The sequence below is a fragment of the Mustela nigripes genome, chromosome 13 (genome assembly GCF_022355385.1).
Source record: "Mustela nigripes isolate SB6536 chromosome 13, MUSNIG.SB6536, whole genome shotgun sequence".
NCBI lineage: Eukaryota > Metazoa > Chordata > Mammalia > Carnivora > Mustelidae > Mustela > Mustela nigripes.
In genome coordinates, this window is record NC_081569.1 from 128,990,390 (window position 1) to 129,009,200 (window position 18,811).

Sequence of the window (18,811 nt, forward strand, 5' to 3'; positions counted from 1 at the left end):
GGATGGGCAAGGGTGGATAGCAGTCCCAGTGGGGGTGGGGTTGCTGGCTTGCACCTACCCTGCTAAAACCTCTCTTTCTGGCTTTCTCTCCCTCTCTCCCTTAAAGGCTAGTGAGCAGGTCTGCAGGTGAGTTTTCTGTCTAATCTGAGACGGAAATAAGTCGATTAGTTTAAATATATCAGGCACTTGATATGTCATCGCCCCTAATAGGAGGTTTACATGTGGCGGCAGGAGACTCTTAATTAATTTTACCTTAAACACTAGAAGGTCAGGCCCAAATAATTCAGCATGCAAATTTATGCAAAATAGGCAAATTAGTGTTTCAGACAGACAAATGAGCCCCTATGTTTATTTTTTAATCAAAAAGAATTCAGCTTTGGACAAGGAAAAATGGAGATGGGAAAGGAGGCTTTTCATACTATTAGCAAAGACAATGACCCGGTCACGGTCCCGCCACTTGTGCCATACCCTCTGTTATGATTCCTGAGTCTCAGGCAAGGACACTAAAGCTCAGGTCGGTCTGAACCCGAAGTCTGTGCCCCTAACAACCACCCTGCTCGGCCCACTGCCCTCTTGGTGGGCACCAGCGGGAGATGGAGTTGGGGTGGGGGCAGGAAGATGTGGGAGAAGAGTGGTGCAAGGGAGAGCGTGCCTCCTGGTTCTACGCCCGCCCTCGGAGGTGTCGAGGGCATTGGCGGCAGAAGCAGCAGTGACCTGGGGGTGCCGCCAGGAGCCACTCCTGAGCCATTGCTGGGACACAGCAGAGGACTGAGCTTGTGGACCGGGCACAGCACGGGGAGGGGGAGAGGGAGCTGTACCAGATTTGGCCCTGGGTTAGTGGAGCAATCCAGGCTGAGGTGTCTTAAGCAGTGGCTTGACCCCACATCTGTGCTGAATCAGCACAGGCCAGATTCAAAGCCACTGAGTGTGTCATCCCAAGAGACTGAGCTCCTTAGTAAGGGTGCTCCAGCTCAGATCTCCTGGGAGCCCACCCCAAGTCAGAACCCCAGGAGCCACCAGGGAGTCCCCGCGGAAGAAATCCTACGCTTCCTGCCAGCTAAGTGACACCAGCATCACCTCCTGAGGCCTGGTTGGCACAGGACAACTCCTTCCTAAAGGCTGAGCACGCCTCTTACACAAGGACATTCTGACTCACTCCCATCCACTGTGGGCCTTGGCATGCGAAGTCTGGGACACCTTTGCTACTATCACCATGTGCACTGTATCCATTTCTCAGAGCTGGTGACAAACACGAGAAGGATCTATAGACAGGAAGATAAACTGCCCTGTGTCACAGAGCTAGTAAGACTCCAAGTCCACGGCGGAACACAGGATGTCCCCAGCACACACGAGACAAGCTGTTAGAACCGAACAAGGGATCACTGCACAGCCTTTGCAAACTGCCCAACATGTGTGTAATGCAATGTATGTGGGTATCGGTGTCTACAAAAACAAAACGAAGGATCATGATCCACTGTTTATCCAGGAGGAAGCTGAAAGACAGGTCTGGGCCACATACTGCAAATGAAGTCCGTATCATGCAAAGCCTGTTCACAAATTAACTCTCCATGCTGCCTGTTAGGAGAGGCCTCCCTCCCCATCAGGCACACAGCGACAATAAGTCCCTGACGAACACTACCATGTCCCGCACATCACTCGTGCTCACGGTTCGTCCTCATCAAAACCCACGAAGGAAGCCCTGTTGGCATTCCCTATTCACGGAGGGCGCAGGGAACCCGCTCAGGGAGACACAGTTCGTAAGTTACAGACCCAGAACCTGAATCCCAGTCCCTTTCCCCAGCCCGTGTTCTTAACCACACCTAGAGTCCACCGGCCTCTAAAGGAAGCAAGAGCCTCAATTCTTGCCTGCATTGTTTCCTCAAGCATTTCCAGGAAGGTCTGCAAGGAAACCCGTTCTTGGCCTTCAAGGATTCAAAAAACTTGCTCTCTGGATCTTAACCCATCAGGGATGCAATCGCCACCCCTCTAGGATGGTAATTGGCTCTGAAGAGTACCAACAATGTTCAAGAACATTACCGGACCTTCCCACACCTGCTCACCTCCAATCCCACAAGGAGAGAAGAGGAGCCCAGAAGAAAAGATGGCTTCCAGGAGCCCAGGCTCCCAGGCATCAGGACCACGGCCGTGGGGACGGTGGCTGAGTGTCCCTGGCCCCACGGGACTCACCTGGGATGTGCTTGGCCCAGCCGATGATGACCACGAGCTCCCTGTCGGCCAGGTCACAGAGAGTGGTCAGGGCCTTGATGTCGCCCTCGGGCATGCCAGGGGGAGGCATGGCATACAGCTTGTCGGGCTCCGCCACCAGCAGGTAGGAGACAATCTTGGTCACTGCCAATGACCAGAGGAAGAATGTAAATGTTGGGGAAAACAGGAAGGTACTCGGGAAGAAAATTCGGGATCTGGGGAGTCCTAGAAGGTCACCTCCCTCCCCTCTGACTCCGCAAACTTGCTGGCCGTGGTGATTTGGGTTCCTGACAAATATCCAAGGGAAGCTACTGGTGAATTCTCTCAAGAGGACCCAGCTTTGAGTGGGAGATGAGGGCAGTATTCTGGATGCTGGTCCAGGCCTTCGTAGGATCATGCTTCGCTTGGAGCCATATTCTAGAAATCCCACATGGAAAAGCCTTCTGAATGAAGGCACCAAGCCAGGCACTGAGGCCACCTCCCCGAGATGCACACTGTCCCAGACCCAGCAGTGGGAAGGTGGCATTGCCCCCAAAGGATGCCAGATGTTCCAGGCATGATGTGGGCAGAAGGGGCACGGGTGACCCTGGCACTCACATGGCTTTTTAGCAGGCGGAGAAATCTGTAAGCTCAGGTACGGGCTGCTCTCAGAGTCCAGCCGCCGTTTGTACTTCTGACGGCCTCCACGCACTCGGTCAAGGCGCACACCTGGGGGAAGAAGGGGAAAAGGTATTTAGGTTTTCCAACATCAGGGGACTTAGCACTAGCTGCTCTGAATTTCAACTCTGGTCTGCAAGAGAGGAAAGGAATCTCGGCCTCTAGCAGGCACCTCAAATATGAAAACAGGATTTTTTTTTTTTTAAAAAACAAGAATTTTCAGACTTTTCACATACACAGCATCCGCACAGGGGTTCATGACAAACAGCAGTTTCTGGATTCCACCTTCTGAGACTACAGGATGGCATTCTACGGTCTTTTCTAGAACAGAGGGAGGGTGAGGACTGGTCAGGGCAACGGGAGTACCCTCAGAAGCAGGGGTGTGGGCAGCCCTGGGCCAGACGCTCATGAGGTGGTCCTGACCACAGCTAGTGAGTGAACACCGCTGAGTCTCCCAGCAGCAGATGCAAAAAGCAGGTGTGGCCACACCACCGTAACATCCCTCCCCAGGAGAGAGGACCTCTCTCAGAGAGATCGGCTATTTCCCCGGGGTCTCTAGAGCCTTCCAGAAACCCACCCCACCCCTCAGCTCCCGCTGTCTAGAGAGACGTGCTGGTACCATCTGATACCCCTACCAGCTCACAGGGTGGACAGGACCTCCACCAATCTACGCGGCCTGGCCTAGAAAACGGATGGGACCCAACAAACTCGCGGAGCGGCGAGCTCCTGTTTCCTTCCCATGAAACAGGCCTTGACTAAAATACATAATCAGGGGTACCCGGGTGGCTCAGTCATTAAGCATCTGCCTCGGGCTCAGGTCACAATCCTGGGATCGAGCCCCGCATCGGGCTCTCTGCTCAGCAGGAGCCTGCTTTTCCCTCTCCCACTCCCCCTGCTTGTGTTCCCTCTCTCGCTGTGTCTCTGTGTCAAATGAATAAAATCTTTTTAAAATACATACATACATACACATAGTAAGTCAGACAGAGGCGGAGTCCTGAGGGGAGGACAGCCGGGTGGTCTCCTCAGCCTCTGAGCTGACAGGCCCAGCTCAACGCCTCTTCCTCTCCCAAAGGTCAACGGCATCGCCCTCACAGAGCCCCAGCGGTGCATCTTCATCCAGGGCCCCGTCCGGCACTTTCCCCAGCACCTCCTCCTGCCTGTCCTCCCAGGGTGGCAGGGGCGGCCGCGGGTCCTGTCGGCTCAGGCCCTTCTCGGGCAGAGGCAGGAGGAAGGACGGTAACTGAATGGGATGAGGATTTGGAACCCATTCATGCCAGGGGCGATTTTCTGGCTGTTTCTTAGAATGTACAGCTCATCCATTTCAGTCCCTGGGACCAGAGACAAGTCCCCTAGAGCCACAAGAAACACTGGAAGTAAAATCACTTAGTTTTCTTTCTTTCTTTCTTTTTTTTTAATTTTATTTATTTATTTGACAGATAGAGATCACAAGTAAGCAGAGAGGCAGGCAGAGAGAAGGCGGGGGGCGGGGGGGGCGGGAAGCAGGCTCCCCGCTGAGCAGAGAGCCCGACGCGGGGCTCGATCCCAGGACCCTGGGATGACCCGAGCCGAAAGCAGAGGCTTTAACCCACTGAGCCACTCAGGCGCCCCAAAATCACTTTGTTTTCTGAATGGCAGGGACCAGCCCTTCAACTGCTAACTGCCCTAAAGGAACTTGGGGTGACGAGTGCTTTGGGTTGAGGGCTCAGACCACCTCCTCCACCAGGAGCACCAAACCAGACCGCCCAAGGGGACGGTGTCTTTGGCCAGTCACTGCTCTGCATTTCCATCGGCAGTGTCCCTTTTACTACAGACAGGTGCTCCCGTACTCGATGCTGGACATGGCTGCAGTGAACTTTTTTCGGGGGGAGAGAGTCGACCGGGCATCCCACCCCTGCTCCCTGTGTGAAGGTAATTCCCCTGTAGTGTGTCATCTCGGAGGAGGCCTGTGCCCACCCCGACTCTGGATATCCAAGTGCAGCAGGTCCTCCGTCTGGCCCCCATCTGGAGGTCGAAGCATGGCCCTGGGACATATAGGCCCAGTCCACGGGAGACTTTGATCGAATGGCACGTGGTCAGGGCAGCCCCAGGCCACACGCTCCCTGCCACCAAATCTCCTGTGCCTGGGCTTCCCCTGGCCTTCGCTGGCCTCTCTGTGTGCTCTTGGAGCCTCCAGAGAAGCTTCCAGTGAACTCCCCTTTTGCACTGAGGGGCAGAATGGACTGCAACTGACCACACCTGCACCTGGGTTCTCCAGACCCTGAGGCGAGTAGACTTTACCCAGAAGGTGAACTCGGGAAGACAGCCAGTAACCAGTGGGTTCCCAAGCAGGGGTCTCCAGGTGTTGGCCACGGAGGCTTGGCCTCATTGAGGACCCTGGGAGACAGGGTAGGACACGCCCCAGGGACCTCTACAGCAGATGAGGGCCTTGGGGCATTCATGCAGGTGCCCAGAGAAAGCCCCCGGCACAGCGGCGCTCACGAGGTAGCAGTTGGGTCAGCATGTGCGTGTGACAGAGGGCTGCGTGGATGCAGGGGGGACGTTGAGTGGCTGCTGCCCTCCTCCTTCTCTGGGGTGGTCCCGGCCAGGCCTCACCTGGGAGTGAGTCTGAAATGCAAACATCTCAGGCTGCCCCCCACGAATCCAAGTCAGCATGCTGACAAGGTGACTCTGGGCACAGAGGCCGGTGAGTCTGGGAAGGAATTATCCGAGCGACCAGCCGTGCCTCGGACCTTGAAGGGGACAGCGGAGGCCCATCCGCGCAGGACCTAACACCCACGTACTGGGAGGACTTTGGCTCAGGGCAGAAGGAGCAGGCACAGAAACGTAGGAAGGACGGCTCTTCCCTTGAAGGTTTTGGGGGCAAAGGTCCCTGGTCTCCTGACCCCCTCCTGTGACCCAGCCACCCAGCGGCTCACCCCTGCCTACGACACTGAGAGCCAAACCCTCTACCAAGCTCTGCTTCTTCTTGAAAAGCTGTTAAGACGACAAGCGAAAATGCCGAGCTTCGTTCACAGAGGACAATGAGGACGCCCCTTTTCTGCGCCATCTCCTACGCAGCAGGGTCTGCCTGGAGGCCAGGAGCAGCCCCTTCCCCACTTCGACTTTCTCTCCCGGTTCTCCCCTCCACCCCGCGGCTGTCAGCAGGAGTGGGAACTGCTCGACAAAACAAAGAACAAGGCAGGCGTCCCTTGGCAAGGCTGGCACTTGCCAGTTCAGTCACTACCTCGATCTGGAATGTTCTCAGTCCTGACACAGGGCCCAGTCTTTAGTGGGTGTTCAAGAAGTCTCGGTGCATACAGGAACCGATGGCCTCCTTCCCCTGACCCCAAGGAGGGCCGGGTGCTTCTTCCAGGGCTCCAACAGCACCGTGGCTTCCCCTCCCAACCAGGAGCCCCTACCCGGTGGGCTGCTCTCCGTCCCATTCCAGGGTCTGTCATAGCGCCCAATGTCCAGCAGATGTTGAGAAAGCCAGAGCTGTTACTGACATCATCACCATTATTATTACTCCTCTTCCCCGACACTGTGTACATGTCTCTGGTCACAATGAGAAGAATCACGAGGAGGCACCTGGGTGGCTCAGTCGGTTAAGCGTCTGCCTTCAGCTCAGGTCATGATCCCAGGGTTCTGGGATCGAGTCCCACCCAGCTCCTTGCTTAGCAGGGAGGCTGCTTCTCCCTTTCCCCTGCTCCTCCCTCTGCTCAAGCTCTCTCTCTCAAATAAATAAAAAATATATATATTTAAAAAAAAAGAATCATGTAAACAGCCTAATTTATGGAAGACTTTTGCTTATGTGTTACCCTTTTTCATCTATAGCATATGAAGCTGGCACGATTATCCCCATTTTATGATTAAGAACCACTGAGGCTTGGGGGGATGGTTGAGGGATCTGCCCAATAAAAGAGCCAGGACCCACCAACTCTTGGCTACGCCAGGGTACCACCCCCCAGGACCCAGTCTGTGTCATCTTCTGTCTACATTTTCTCCTTCAGATCTTCACAGCAGAATGGTCAATGGCTCCAATCAATATACACATCAATTATCAGCTTATTCTGTTTTCTTAAGAAAAGTAGCCCACTGGGTTTGATTATGCCCAAACTGATGCCTGATGTGAGCCAGGCTTGCCTCCTGGCTTCCTGCCAGCTTTCCCAGGTCTCACCCCAGCCACAAGCCCATAAGGGCTCCAGCTCACGGGATCCAGCGGGCAAGGACCCACGCCCATCTTGATGGCTCAAAGGGTTTTGGCGCAGTTGGCTCTCATAGAGTCTGTCTCATCATCAGGTATGGGCGAGGGGGCAATGGTGACACCAACTCTGCTCGCCGAATATGGCTTTTGTGATCATCATAGTGGGAGAATGCTCGGCAGCCTTCATGGGGACTTTGCCATGCCACCTTGCATGTGTTTCCCTCTGTTTCCATCTACTCTTCAGTAGGGTCTTAAGGGAAAGAGCCCACATCAGCTCTGCTTTCTGAGCTCTCCTCCCCCGATACTGTCCCAAGGGTAAAGAGGTCATCATATTTAGGGTGCAGGAGTCCTGAGGTGTAGGCCTGGGCTTCCCAACCCAGAGACCCCCTTCCCACAGGCTGCGCCCCCACCTAAGTAACACAGCCGTATCTTTCCAGCCCACGCTGTTCCCAAAGGCCAATGAAGATCTGGATTCACCCTCGAAAGCCCAGTTCAAGTATCAGCTCTACTGAGAAGCCTTCCAGACTCCCCGGAGCAGAGCTGGCCACACCCTTCTTGAGCGCCCTTCGATTACTCTCTATTACAGCAACTACAGTCAAAACAACAACTCTTCACAGTACACTGTGCTCATCCCCCTGCTGGACTACGGGCATCTCCTGGGCAAGGACTTTCATCTTTGTCGCCCAAGCTCAGCACCCAGCCCGTGGGAGGCAGCCAAGCATCTGAGTAGAATGATGCACCAGGTCAAACCAGCCCTCACACTTAGGGAACAAAAGAATCTCAGGGTCTGGTCCTTTTCCCAGCAACCAGAAATTTACTCCCTTAGGCGAACCCATTCCTCAGGAAGGTCCTCCTCTGTACTGAGCTAAAGTCTGTCTCCCGATCACTTTCTACTCTCCATCCCACCAATGAGACCAACCCCCTTTCACAAGACAATCCTTTATGAACTTGAACATCCTTTGGTAGCCTCCTTCTTTAGCCAAGCACTCTTTATTTTCTCGATCTGGATAGTATTTCAGACCAGTCACCTCCCTGCCTTCTACACATCTGTCTTTGTTGATGTGGTCTGCTCTGAACTGAACACCAACAGCATCTCAAGGAGCAGAGACAGTGGTCAACAGACACTGGTCAACTATGTTTATACTTACTACCTGGCAATATGTTTTTATATTTTCTAGAGTACTCTGCTCACAATTTTAGGAAAACAAGGTAATAGCACAGACTGTTCCCATCCTGAGTGCTGCAACAAGATGCTACATCATAATCCTTTAAAAACAAATCACCAAATTCTAGTGGTGGGGTCTGGCAGACATTATTAGTTGTCTACCCGAGTGCCTTTCCATTCTGTGTCTTTCATGGTAAGGGAACCTGGATTTTGTTTGTGTCCTAGCCAGTCCTACCAATCCCTACCTTCTCAGCTGCCGTGATAGCAAGGGCTGGTCCTACAACCTGGTTCTGGCCAATGGGTTATAATGGGAAGTCCATGCTGGGAGACCTTCTGGGAATGGCTTTGCTTTTTTGATATAAGGGACAGACATTTCAGTGCAACTCTGCCTTTCTCCTCCCCTGACCTGGAAGGTGATGGTCAGAGCTATGGCAACTACCTTGCAACCATAAGGAAGCCAAGCAAGGACCCCAAAGCACACCAAAGAAAGACAGAAAGACTGAGAGTCCTTGATGCTATGACTGAGAAGCCTGTAAAATGCCAGCAAACTCCCATCTCCAGAGTCCTTGGCAGGTGGGGGGATCAATCTCATTTATTGATGCCTAAGCCACTAGCAGTCAACTTCTTTGTAACTTGCAGCAGAAAGCAATTTTCACTGATAAAATGGGCAATTACTTCCTAAATTAGGATGTTTAAGTCTTACAAACACCCAGTGGGGGGAGGTGGGGGTGGGGGGGAGAGAAGGCATCTTGAACTTGAAATGAGAGTTGCCTTACTGTTTGTCCTTACAGTTTTAGCAAAATATCTAGAAAGCAGGCTCAGAGCATATTAAAGTACTACTTAACTTAAAATTACTGTCTGGGATTATTAGATTGTGTCATCTTATTGATACTTTCTGGATTTAAAAAAGCACCAATAAGGGGAACCTGGGGTGGCTCAGTGAGTTAAGCCTCTGCCTTCAGCTCAGATCATGGTGTCAGGGTCCTGGGATCGAGCCCTGAGAGCCCAGCAGGGAGCCTGCTTCTCTCTCTGTCAAATAAATAAATAAAAATTTTTTTTAAAAAAAGCACTAATAAAGGGCGCCTGGGTGGCTCAGTCGTAAAGCGTCTGCCTTCAGCTCAGGTCATGATCTCGGGGTCCTGGGATCGAGTTCTGCATCAGGCCCCCTGCTCACTGGGGAGCCTGCTTCTCCCTTTGCCTGCTGCTCCCCTTGCTTGTGCGCTCTCTCTCTCTCTCTCTGTCAAAAATAAATAAATAAATCTTTAAAAAAAAGAAACCCAACCATTAATACTTACATGCAAAATATTCCAGATCTCTAAGTTAATGAATACATAGCCTTCGTTTTAACCACTGTTCAACACTGTTAATCCCCGAACATGTACAAGACAAAATTTAAGTATTCATAAATATGCTAAGAATACAGAAAGACATGATCACTGGAATCCACGTTCCTATGCAGACTGAGTCCTGTAGCTGAACCCAGGACTGGACAGGGAGCTGAGCTGTCCTGGGCCAGCATGGTAACCCCTCTAAATCCTGTACAAGATTATGACAGATAATACCGGTGCAGATACAGATACGACACAAGCGTAAGCAGAAGCTCTCATCTACTAAGCAGCTCTCACTCAGTGCTGGCCTCTGCTCTAAGAATTGTACGTATGTTGTTTTACTTAGGGATTGCAACACCCTATGAAGGAGATTCTCTTAGCCCATTCTACAGATGGAGAAATTGAGGTTAAGAGAGGGTGAGGAACTTGCCAAAACCACAGAGGTAGGAAAGCAGTGGACTCTGACCTGCGAGGACAAATACAGTTCTCCCCTGCTTGCAATTCCCACCAGGTCTCTTCAGGCTGGCGTTACTAAAGGCTCCTCACTTCTGCTAGCCCTGGGGTGCATCCCCACTTCTGACTGGTTCCCTCCATCCCGCTCACCCCTCTATAAATAGTTCCTTCTTTAAATCCTCTCTGGTGACCCCAGGAGGAGACATCTGTTCCTTCCCAGCCATGACCAACGCAGTGGGGAGGTGAGATGTGCTTGGTCACCCTTGCGAGGAATAGAGGGGAAAGGCATCGAGAATGGGAAGAGTAGCCAAGTCCATGCCGAGATGCTCCATCACAACACCTGGAAAGCAAAGACCCAGGGCCCTCCTGGCTGTGGCTTGTGAGGCTTGCCTGGTGACTATGTTTGAGGGTAGCAACTGTGCGGACCACCAAGAGAGGTCTGTGCCTCCAAAGCAGAACAGAGAAGCATTAGCGTCAGGGTTGGACCTGGATGCAATCCCTGACTCTACCTCTGAGCGCCTCAGTGACCTTGAGCAAGTTTCCTCACCTCTCTGTGCCTCGACTGCGGTACCTGCACAAAAATAACAGTATGTACCTTGCAGGATCGTTTTGAGGACTGAAGGAGCTGGCACGCGTAAATCACTTGTAACACTGTGAACACTAGTAAGTGATAGTAAGTCTCAGTTAATCATATAATTAGTATTAAAAATCCTGTTGCCTATTTTGACCGTATCACTAGCAGCTTCCTGGCTATGGTACTGCCCTGCAGTTCCACAAAATGCTGGCACTGGGGGAACTCAGTAATGTATTTCTTACAACTACATGTCAATCTTCACTTATCTCAAAAATAAAAAGATTAATTAACAAGACTGTTAGCTGCTAGCGGAAATGTAAAATGATGCAGCTGTTACAGAAAGCAGCCTGGCAATTCCTCAGTGACGGGACTGTCAACCACATCGTATTACACGGCGCGGCCACGAATTCCAGGTACGTCCCCAAAGGAACTGAAATCGGGAATTCCAGCCGACACTAGGATCTCAGCGTTCATGGCCATAACCCTCACGAGAGTCAAAAAGGTGGAAGCAACCCAACCGTCTGCTGGCAGATGACCGGGTGAACAAAATGTGGTGTATCTATTCAATGGACTACGACCCAGCCAGAAAAAGAGACACTGTTCTGACCTGCTACGGCATGGACGAACTTTGAAGACATTAGACTCAGTCAAAGACGCCAGGCACAAAAGGAGAGATGTTGTATGAGTCCACTTTTAAGAAATACCTAGAGTCAACAGAGGGCAGATTGGAGGTGACCAGGGGAAGCGGGGTGGGGAGAATGGAGGAGGGGGGTCACTGTTTCCTGAGTACAGGGTTTCTGACTGAGCTGATGAAAATGGGAACTAGAATCATTGTCCGTGTGTTTGCACCTCTGAATCGTACAAAATGGCAGACTTTGTTACTGTTATTTTTGTCAGTTAAAAATATTTCATCTTTCTCAGGTTCATGGAATTAAATAACAAAATGTGTAAAAGTAGCCAAGTGCTTGGTACACAGTAGGCGCTTAATAGTCACTGCTTTCCTTTCACCTGCCTATGGAAAGTGGTAAGGTCTAGAAGGAACTGACAGCCTCCTTCTTGGGAAGAGAGAGAAACACACCGCCTTAGTTTTAACGACCTGAGTCAGATACATTTAAAAACAAAACAACAACAGCAGGAAAAAGAAAACAAACACACCTTAAGGAAGTAAGGTTCAGAGAGGTTGAGTATTGGGCCCAGGATCACACAGCTCCAACGCGGCTTCTTTCTGGAATACACCCACAGGGTGCAGCGCTGTCTCCATCCCACCCAGGACAGAGGCTCTGCCTGTAGCTGTATGGCCCACAGCCCCACCAGCCTCCTCCCCGGGCTGGTGCTCCTCTACACAGAGTGGCCAATCCCATGTCCTAGCTCAGGGCACACGAAACACTCCAGTAGCTGCAGGACCACTCTGGGGCAGGAAATCCTTGGAGGGAGGAGGTGCCAGGCTCCCCCAACCTCTTGATGCCATCCGCGCCCATCTGCTGACTTCTCCAGCCGCCTGCAGCTCTGTCCATGCCCAGAGGCGGCAACTGCCTCATCCTCATCAGATGTCCACTTGCTGACTTGATAAGATCAGCCTCCTGACTTTTTTCTTAATGGAAGTAAAATAACTCCTGCTTCTCTCCACCTCCCTCCTTTCTTCTCATTTTTCCCTCCCTTAGCTGGACAAGATCCCAGGCTTTCGGAAGTAAAAATAGCCAAGAGTGCAGGGGCACAGTAGCCGGGGGGCAGTTCAAGTTTCTTTCTTTTCTGCCTAGGCACTAAAAATAACCGGCGACAGCTCTGAGGAGCGTGGCCCTGCACCTGGCCCAGAGCCTGGCCCCGGCGCGCTGCTCCTGTCACACTTCTCCTCCCACAGGAAACGTTCGGACCAGGCTGGAGAGGGAAAGGCCTCTGAGCCCATGTCCTCCCCAGGGTCTCCTCTGCAGAGCTGCTGTTTGCATCTAAGGGCAGGATCTCTCCTGACATTGCAAAATGTTCAGGGTCAGGACCCTTCTCTTCACCGGACCCACAAGTCCCCCCTCCCACCCTGCCCCCAACTCCCATTCAGTGTCCTTGCTTTATGAATGATGCAAGCAGGTTCACGTTGGTACCATGCTTCACAGTTTAGAAAGCGATTTCCACATCTCATTAATTCTGCTTAACAATTCTAAGGGAGGGAGACTCCATGACTGCTATTCCCACGTGAAACTGAAGCCCAGAAAGGACAGGTAACCTGCTCAGGGACACACAGCCAGGAAATACCAGAAAGCAGGAAATGAACCTTGACCTCCAAGTCCTATCTTCTTGGCTTTAAACTTGAGACCACCAGACAGTGGGATCATTGGGAGGCCACGGAAAGCCTCTGAAAGATAGAGACAAGAGTACTTAACCCCCTTAAGGTTCTGAGTCAGTAGGTCTGGGGTGATGTCCAGGAACAGATAATCTCTCAATGTTCCTCCAGCGATTCTGAGAACTTGCCATGTCTGGGGAGCTCTGTGCTAAACCTGTTTTATTCAGGACTTTATCTGACCAGTGTTCTTCCTTGGGGACTTAGGGGCGGACTCCACCTGTAAGTTCTACCAAATTATAGCTGACTCAGCTCTAGAAAGAGGAAACCACCGAGAAGGGGATGTGGGTACCCAGAGGCTGCGGGTCATGGGGGAATGCTGACCGCTGTCCCAGCGCAGCAGAATGCCCTCATCTACACTCCTGCACATGCCCAGCCTCCTTTAGCTACCTGTCCTGAAGGGGGTTCTGGGTGACAGGTGAGCTCACCTTGCTGCCTAGGACAGTATGGCTATTTGGGGCTGCCTCTTACCCTGGTGCCATATCCTCATGGTGAAGAGAGAATCTCATGCCTGATTCACTAGAAGTCAAGGGAGCCTTGTCGTGAAACCACATGCTATCTAATGTCCCAGGGCTTGTGCCAATGGCTCCTGGATGGATACAATGGTTCTGCATGATGAGCCCCTGGCCCCCTGTCCATTAAATTTTCCACCAGCTGCTCTCTTCTCTGGACCCTTCTCACTCAGGCCATCATATGACCAAGGGCATTTCAGCAAGCCTGGGCTGTCCCTGCATTTCCAACTGCCAAGTTGGCTCCAATACTGTTCACCCAACAGAGCAAAGCTATTTAGACCCAGTTTCCCCTTCCTTTCCCTTCCTCTTCTCTCCCCTTTGAGGAAAAGCTACAAGCTCTGCTACTGGCCAAGCTAACCACACTGAGTTGGAATGGGATTTTTTTTTTATTTTAAAGATTTTATTTATTTATTTGACAGAGAGATCGCAAGTAGGCAGAGAGAGAGGGGGAAGCAGGCTCCCTGCTGAGCAGAGAGCCCCATGCGGGGCTCGATCCCAGGACCCTGAGACCATGACCTGAGCCGAAGGCAGAGGCTTAACCCACTGAGCCACCCAGGTGCCCCAGAACGGGGTTCTTAAAAGGATTTCTCACATAACCAAGGAGACTAGCTACCACTCAGCTCTGTTATTTACTGGCAGCGTGGCCTCGGGCAAATTAAACTCACCACATCAGGCATGGCCAACAGCTGTCAGCTGTGCCACTGCCTTCCATTTCCTAGTCTGTGGCAGACATTGCTAATCGCTCACCACTCCAGTGTACGGATCCCAATTGTGCATAAGCCTTTAGATCATGTATCTAGGTAGCCACCCCCCCCATACTCAACATATAACAGGTCAATTAAAAGGTAATTTACCACCCAGGAGCCTGAATTACTTCTCAGGATCCTTCTATCTCTAAAACTCTGGTTCTGTAATCATAGGTCTTTTTTTTTTTTTAAGATTTTACTTATTTGTTTGAGAGAGAGAGAGAGAGAGAATGAGGGAGAGAGTGCACACACATGAGATCAGGGAGGGTCAGAGAGAGGAGACTCCCCACTGAGCAGGGTCTCCAGCATCATGACCTGAGCCGAAGGCAGTTGCCCAACCAGCAGAGCCGTCCAGGCACCCTGTAATCATAGGTCTTAGTCGGACTTCAGGAACCTCTTAGTTAGGCTTCTGTGAAGCTCCTAAAATGGTCTGCAAAATTTTACGGGTAAGTACTTGCAGATTTTCAAAGCAATTCATCAATCCTTAAATCAGTTACGGTTGGATTAGAGGCGGTCACAGTAAAGAGCATGTAAACAAACAAATGAATAATTTCAAGTTGGGAGAACTTCAACCCGGAAGTAAACAAAAGGGAATGATAACAAAGGGAAGTAGGAAGAAAGGCCTTTGTGAGCTGGCACCCCAGTCTGGGACACAAGGATGAGGAGCCAACCACAGGGACAGCATTCCGGGCAGGGGAACAGCCCAAAGCTCCTAGAGGGGGAGAGAGTCTGTCATGCTTGAGGATCAAAAGGAAACCCAGTGAGGGGCACCTGGGTGGCTCAGTGGGCTAAAGCCTCTGCCTTGATCCCAGGGTCCTGAGATTGAGCCCTGCATCAGCTCTCTGCTCGGCGGGGAGCCTGCTTCCCCCTCTCTCTCTGCCTACTTGTGATCTCTGTCTGTCAAATAAATAAATAAAATCTTTAAATTTAAAAAAAAAAAAAAAGGAAACAAACCAGTGAGGCTGGAGCCAAGTGAGCAGGAGAGGAATGAGACCAGATGACCCTGAAAAGGTAGGAGGGGCTACATCACGCGGAGTGAAAAGGACCAGAGTGAAAAAGTAAAGCAGAAAAACAGGGAAAAGGCTCAGACAAGCCCCTCACAGAGAAGGAATTCCGAGTGGCTAGTACGCGTAGGAAACACGCTTCTCCAATACTGGTGAGCGTACACATGAAAATTCGTAGCAAGGTACCACTTCACCCACTCCAGCAAAAATTAAGACGTGTTGGTGAGGTAGGGAGCAACCACAAGGTCTGAACCCAAGTACTAAGTCAGTACAACGGAATCAAGAACAATTTCATAGCGTCTGATAAAGCTGAGGCTGCACCGACCCTGCACTTCTACCCTCCCCCGGGGCCTGAAATCCCTGTTGTGCAACCACCAGGACACAGGGCCTGTGAAGCACTCCTCTCTCGGCAGTAGAAAGGAAAAACCAACTCCCCCAAACTCACCCAGTGACACCACAGTGCAGCAGTGTGCAAACTACGGTCTCTGGGATAAACCCAGGGCTCTGCCTGTCCATCAGAGCATAGTTCTGTTCACTCATCTCTCCACCGTCTGTGGCTGCTTCAGCCCTGGAACAATGGTGAGTTCCATACCTGCCACAGAGGCCTTCAGGCTCCTAAAGCCTAAAATGTTCATCCTCTGGCCACCTCCTGCTAAGCAGCAATGAAAATGAATGAATTACAGCACAGTGGGACAACAGCATTCATCTCAGAAACATCATCTAAGACATTCCAGATGCAGAACACATACAGTGCCATTTCATTTAAAACAAATCCCCCCACCCCAATATCCACAGAGATATAAACACGATAAAATTACCATGTGAAACCAGGGTAAGTTACCTTTGAGGGCAATGAAAATGGGGGAGGGTACAAAGTGTACCTGAAAAGTCAGGGCAAAAATTTTTTTCAGGAGCCTGAGTGGCTCAGTGGGTTAAAGCCTCTGCCTTCGGCTCAGGTCATGATCTCAAGGTCCTGGAATCAAGCCCTGCTTCGGATTCTATGCTCAGCAGGGAGCCCACTTCCCCCTCTCTCTCTGCCTGCCTCTCTGCCTACTTGTGGTCTCTCTGTCAAATAAACAAAATATTTTTTTAAAAAACCTATTTAAAAAAATGGAAGGTATCAGTATTCATCATACTTTACATACATTTCTGGCATATAACAGTGCTTGCCCACCCAAATACATTATTCCCCCTTTCCATACCAATAGAGTTTTAGTGGGACACATGGCATCCCACTGGCTGAAGACTATAATTCCCAGACTTCCCTGCAAGGGCATGGCCATATGACCAGGTTCCACCAATGAGCTATGAGTGGAAGGAACACGTGCCACTTCCGGATCCCATCCTTCCAATGAGCTGGCCAGCTTATGCTTCCTTTGGCTACCTGAGAGATGGTATTAACTGGGTCCACCTGCTAAGGCTGGCCAAGCTGCCAGCCAGTCCCAGATCACCTCTGACTTCTGGACTGTTACATGAGAGAGAGCTACACAACTATCCTGTTTAAGCTTCTTAAGCTTCTGGTGTTGGTTCATTTGTTGGGAGAGGGGAAGGGAGTCTCTTTTTTATAGAAGCTCAGCCTTAGCCTAACTAATATATTACAAATATTTTCCTGAATCTACTCAATGTTTACTTTTTAAGGATTTTTTTTTTTTAAGTGGATGGGATAAGGAAGTGAATAGAATACAGTAAATGCTATCAGGTCTTTGGGGAAGTTTTGCTGGAAAGGGGAACAAGGTGAGAGCAGTAGATGGATGAAAGTGAAGGGTCAAAATACAGCGGTCGGAGCTTAAATTTAAATTTTGATGTTATAAGGGGAGAATAAAAGTATGTTTGTGTGCTGAGGAAGATGATCCAGCAGTGAGGAAGAGTGTGATGTGGCTGGAAGCAGAAATGATGCCAAAAGTCTGAAGTCCTTGACGAAGAAGGAGTCAGAGCACAGGTGGGGAGACGGGCTTTTGACAGGAGCAGAGATAGCTCTAAACAGGGGTGAGGACAGGAAACAGCGGGTAGGTTTGTGGATTCGATAGCCGGTGGGTAAGAAACTCCCCCACTTGACTGTTTCTATTTTTTTCAAGAAAATAGGAAGCAAGGTCATTGGCCAAGGATGTGGGAGCGAGGCTACGGGAGGTTCAAAACTGCCTCCTGGATCACAGAAGAAAATCAACCACATAATATGGTGAAGACCATGGATCTCCAATCAGTGACTGACATGCTACTTTGGGGTACAACTCTGTGGCTTTCCCTGAAGAGTCGGGAGCGAGATGAAAATGACTATGATTAGGATTCCCCATTTACAGGAAAAGGAGGCTTACGAAGGTTTAAGTAAAGCACCAGAGGAGCTGAGCAGTGGTGACGCTGGGTCTCGCTGGGTCTGTACGACCATGGAACTCATTGTTTCACGCTTCGGCACACCAAAAGTCCTACTCGGACGGTAATAGGATTCAGCACAGACAAGATCAGGCCCTATGGCTTCAACAGGTTAACAGCTCCCCAACCAAAGGTCACCGATCATCGTGCCTGACCAGACCAGATGCTGCAGCTGCATGGGAAGAGCTTGTGAGCCGTCAGACTTGAGTGTGTACGCACACGTGTGCACATGTGTTCGTCAGTGTGCACGCGTGTAAGATGGAAAGTGATTGGGGGTGGGGGGGGAGATACAAATATACATCAGGGTTCTTGGGCTCTAGTTCAAAACTATTCTCTGAAGTGCCGGAGAGCTGGTTTGTTTCGGAACACTAATGCATTTTGGAAAAGAAAAAAAGAATTTTTAAAAGCAAGTCACCTCTCATCCTCTTTCTTCATTCACAGGGCCAGCAAAGTGGTATTTCTGGCAGGGGCTAGAGGCAGAAATACTCTATAAATACAAAGCCATTAAATCCTATGCAGCAGGAACCTGATCGGAGCCTCCTTTTAATTTCCTGACATGAGCTGGCCACTAACCCAATTACCCAGAATCCCCGCAGGAGCCCTCCGCCCGCCCAACAAGCACAAAGACAGTGAGAGCATATTGCACGGATGTCAGCCCAGCTTTCACTGAAATCAAATATCTTTTAGAAAACACTTGGGGAAAGGGGGGCAGGGGCCGAGGGAAGAGCAAAGGGAGAGCAGGACAGGGAGGCTGCCGGCCTGAGGCAGGTGAAGTGAGGTGAGGAGAAGTGAACCAGCAGGCCCGGCCTTCGAGGGGGAGCTGCTGGAAGCCCAGAGCTGTACTGAAGCCTGAGGGCTCCCTGAGAAAGCCAGTGAGCGGTTTTCCAGGCTCTTCCGCTGAGAGGCTGTCAGGCCACACCGCAGCCAGGCCAGTTAGCTCATCTCTCAGGGGAGAGCTTCTCCAGGGGCGTCCCAAGGGAGACACTCATCCTGACTTTCGACCCCAGACAGAGGGACAGCCCTGATGGGTACCACCTCTGAGATTCCCACCAGGAGATCCAGGAGGAAGATCGGGGCAGCCAGGGTGCCCAAGAGGTGATCTCTTACAGCAGTCCCACAGCGGGTTTCACCGAGGAGCTGTTCCAGCTGGGCCGCACCCCGAACTCCGAGGCGACAACAACTCCGAGGTGACAACACGGAGGCCCAGGAGCATGTGGAAACAACACGCAGGGCGAGATCCCCTCAGGGCCAGGAGGAGGGCGCAGGCACCAACTCCCAACCTAGTGTG

General features: G+C 51.2%; 1 protein-coding gene across 2 annotated transcripts in view; it reads right to left on the reverse strand.

Annotated features, from left to right (window-relative positions):
* Nucleotides 1-18,811, reverse strand: part of ESRRB (estrogen related receptor beta) — a 162,801-nt gene that overhangs the window by 11,581 nt on the left and 132,409 nt on the right. For both annotated transcript variants that reach the window (XM_059373677.1, XM_059373676.1), the window contains exons 4-5: nt 2,803-2,913; nt 2,188-2,349 (exon numbers count right to left, since the gene is read on the reverse strand). In XM_059373677.1, the coding sequence (XP_059229660.1) occupies nt 2,188-2,349; nt 2,803-2,913 (273 nt within the window). The remainder of the gene's footprint in view (nt 1-2,187; nt 2,350-2,802; nt 2,914-18,811) is intronic.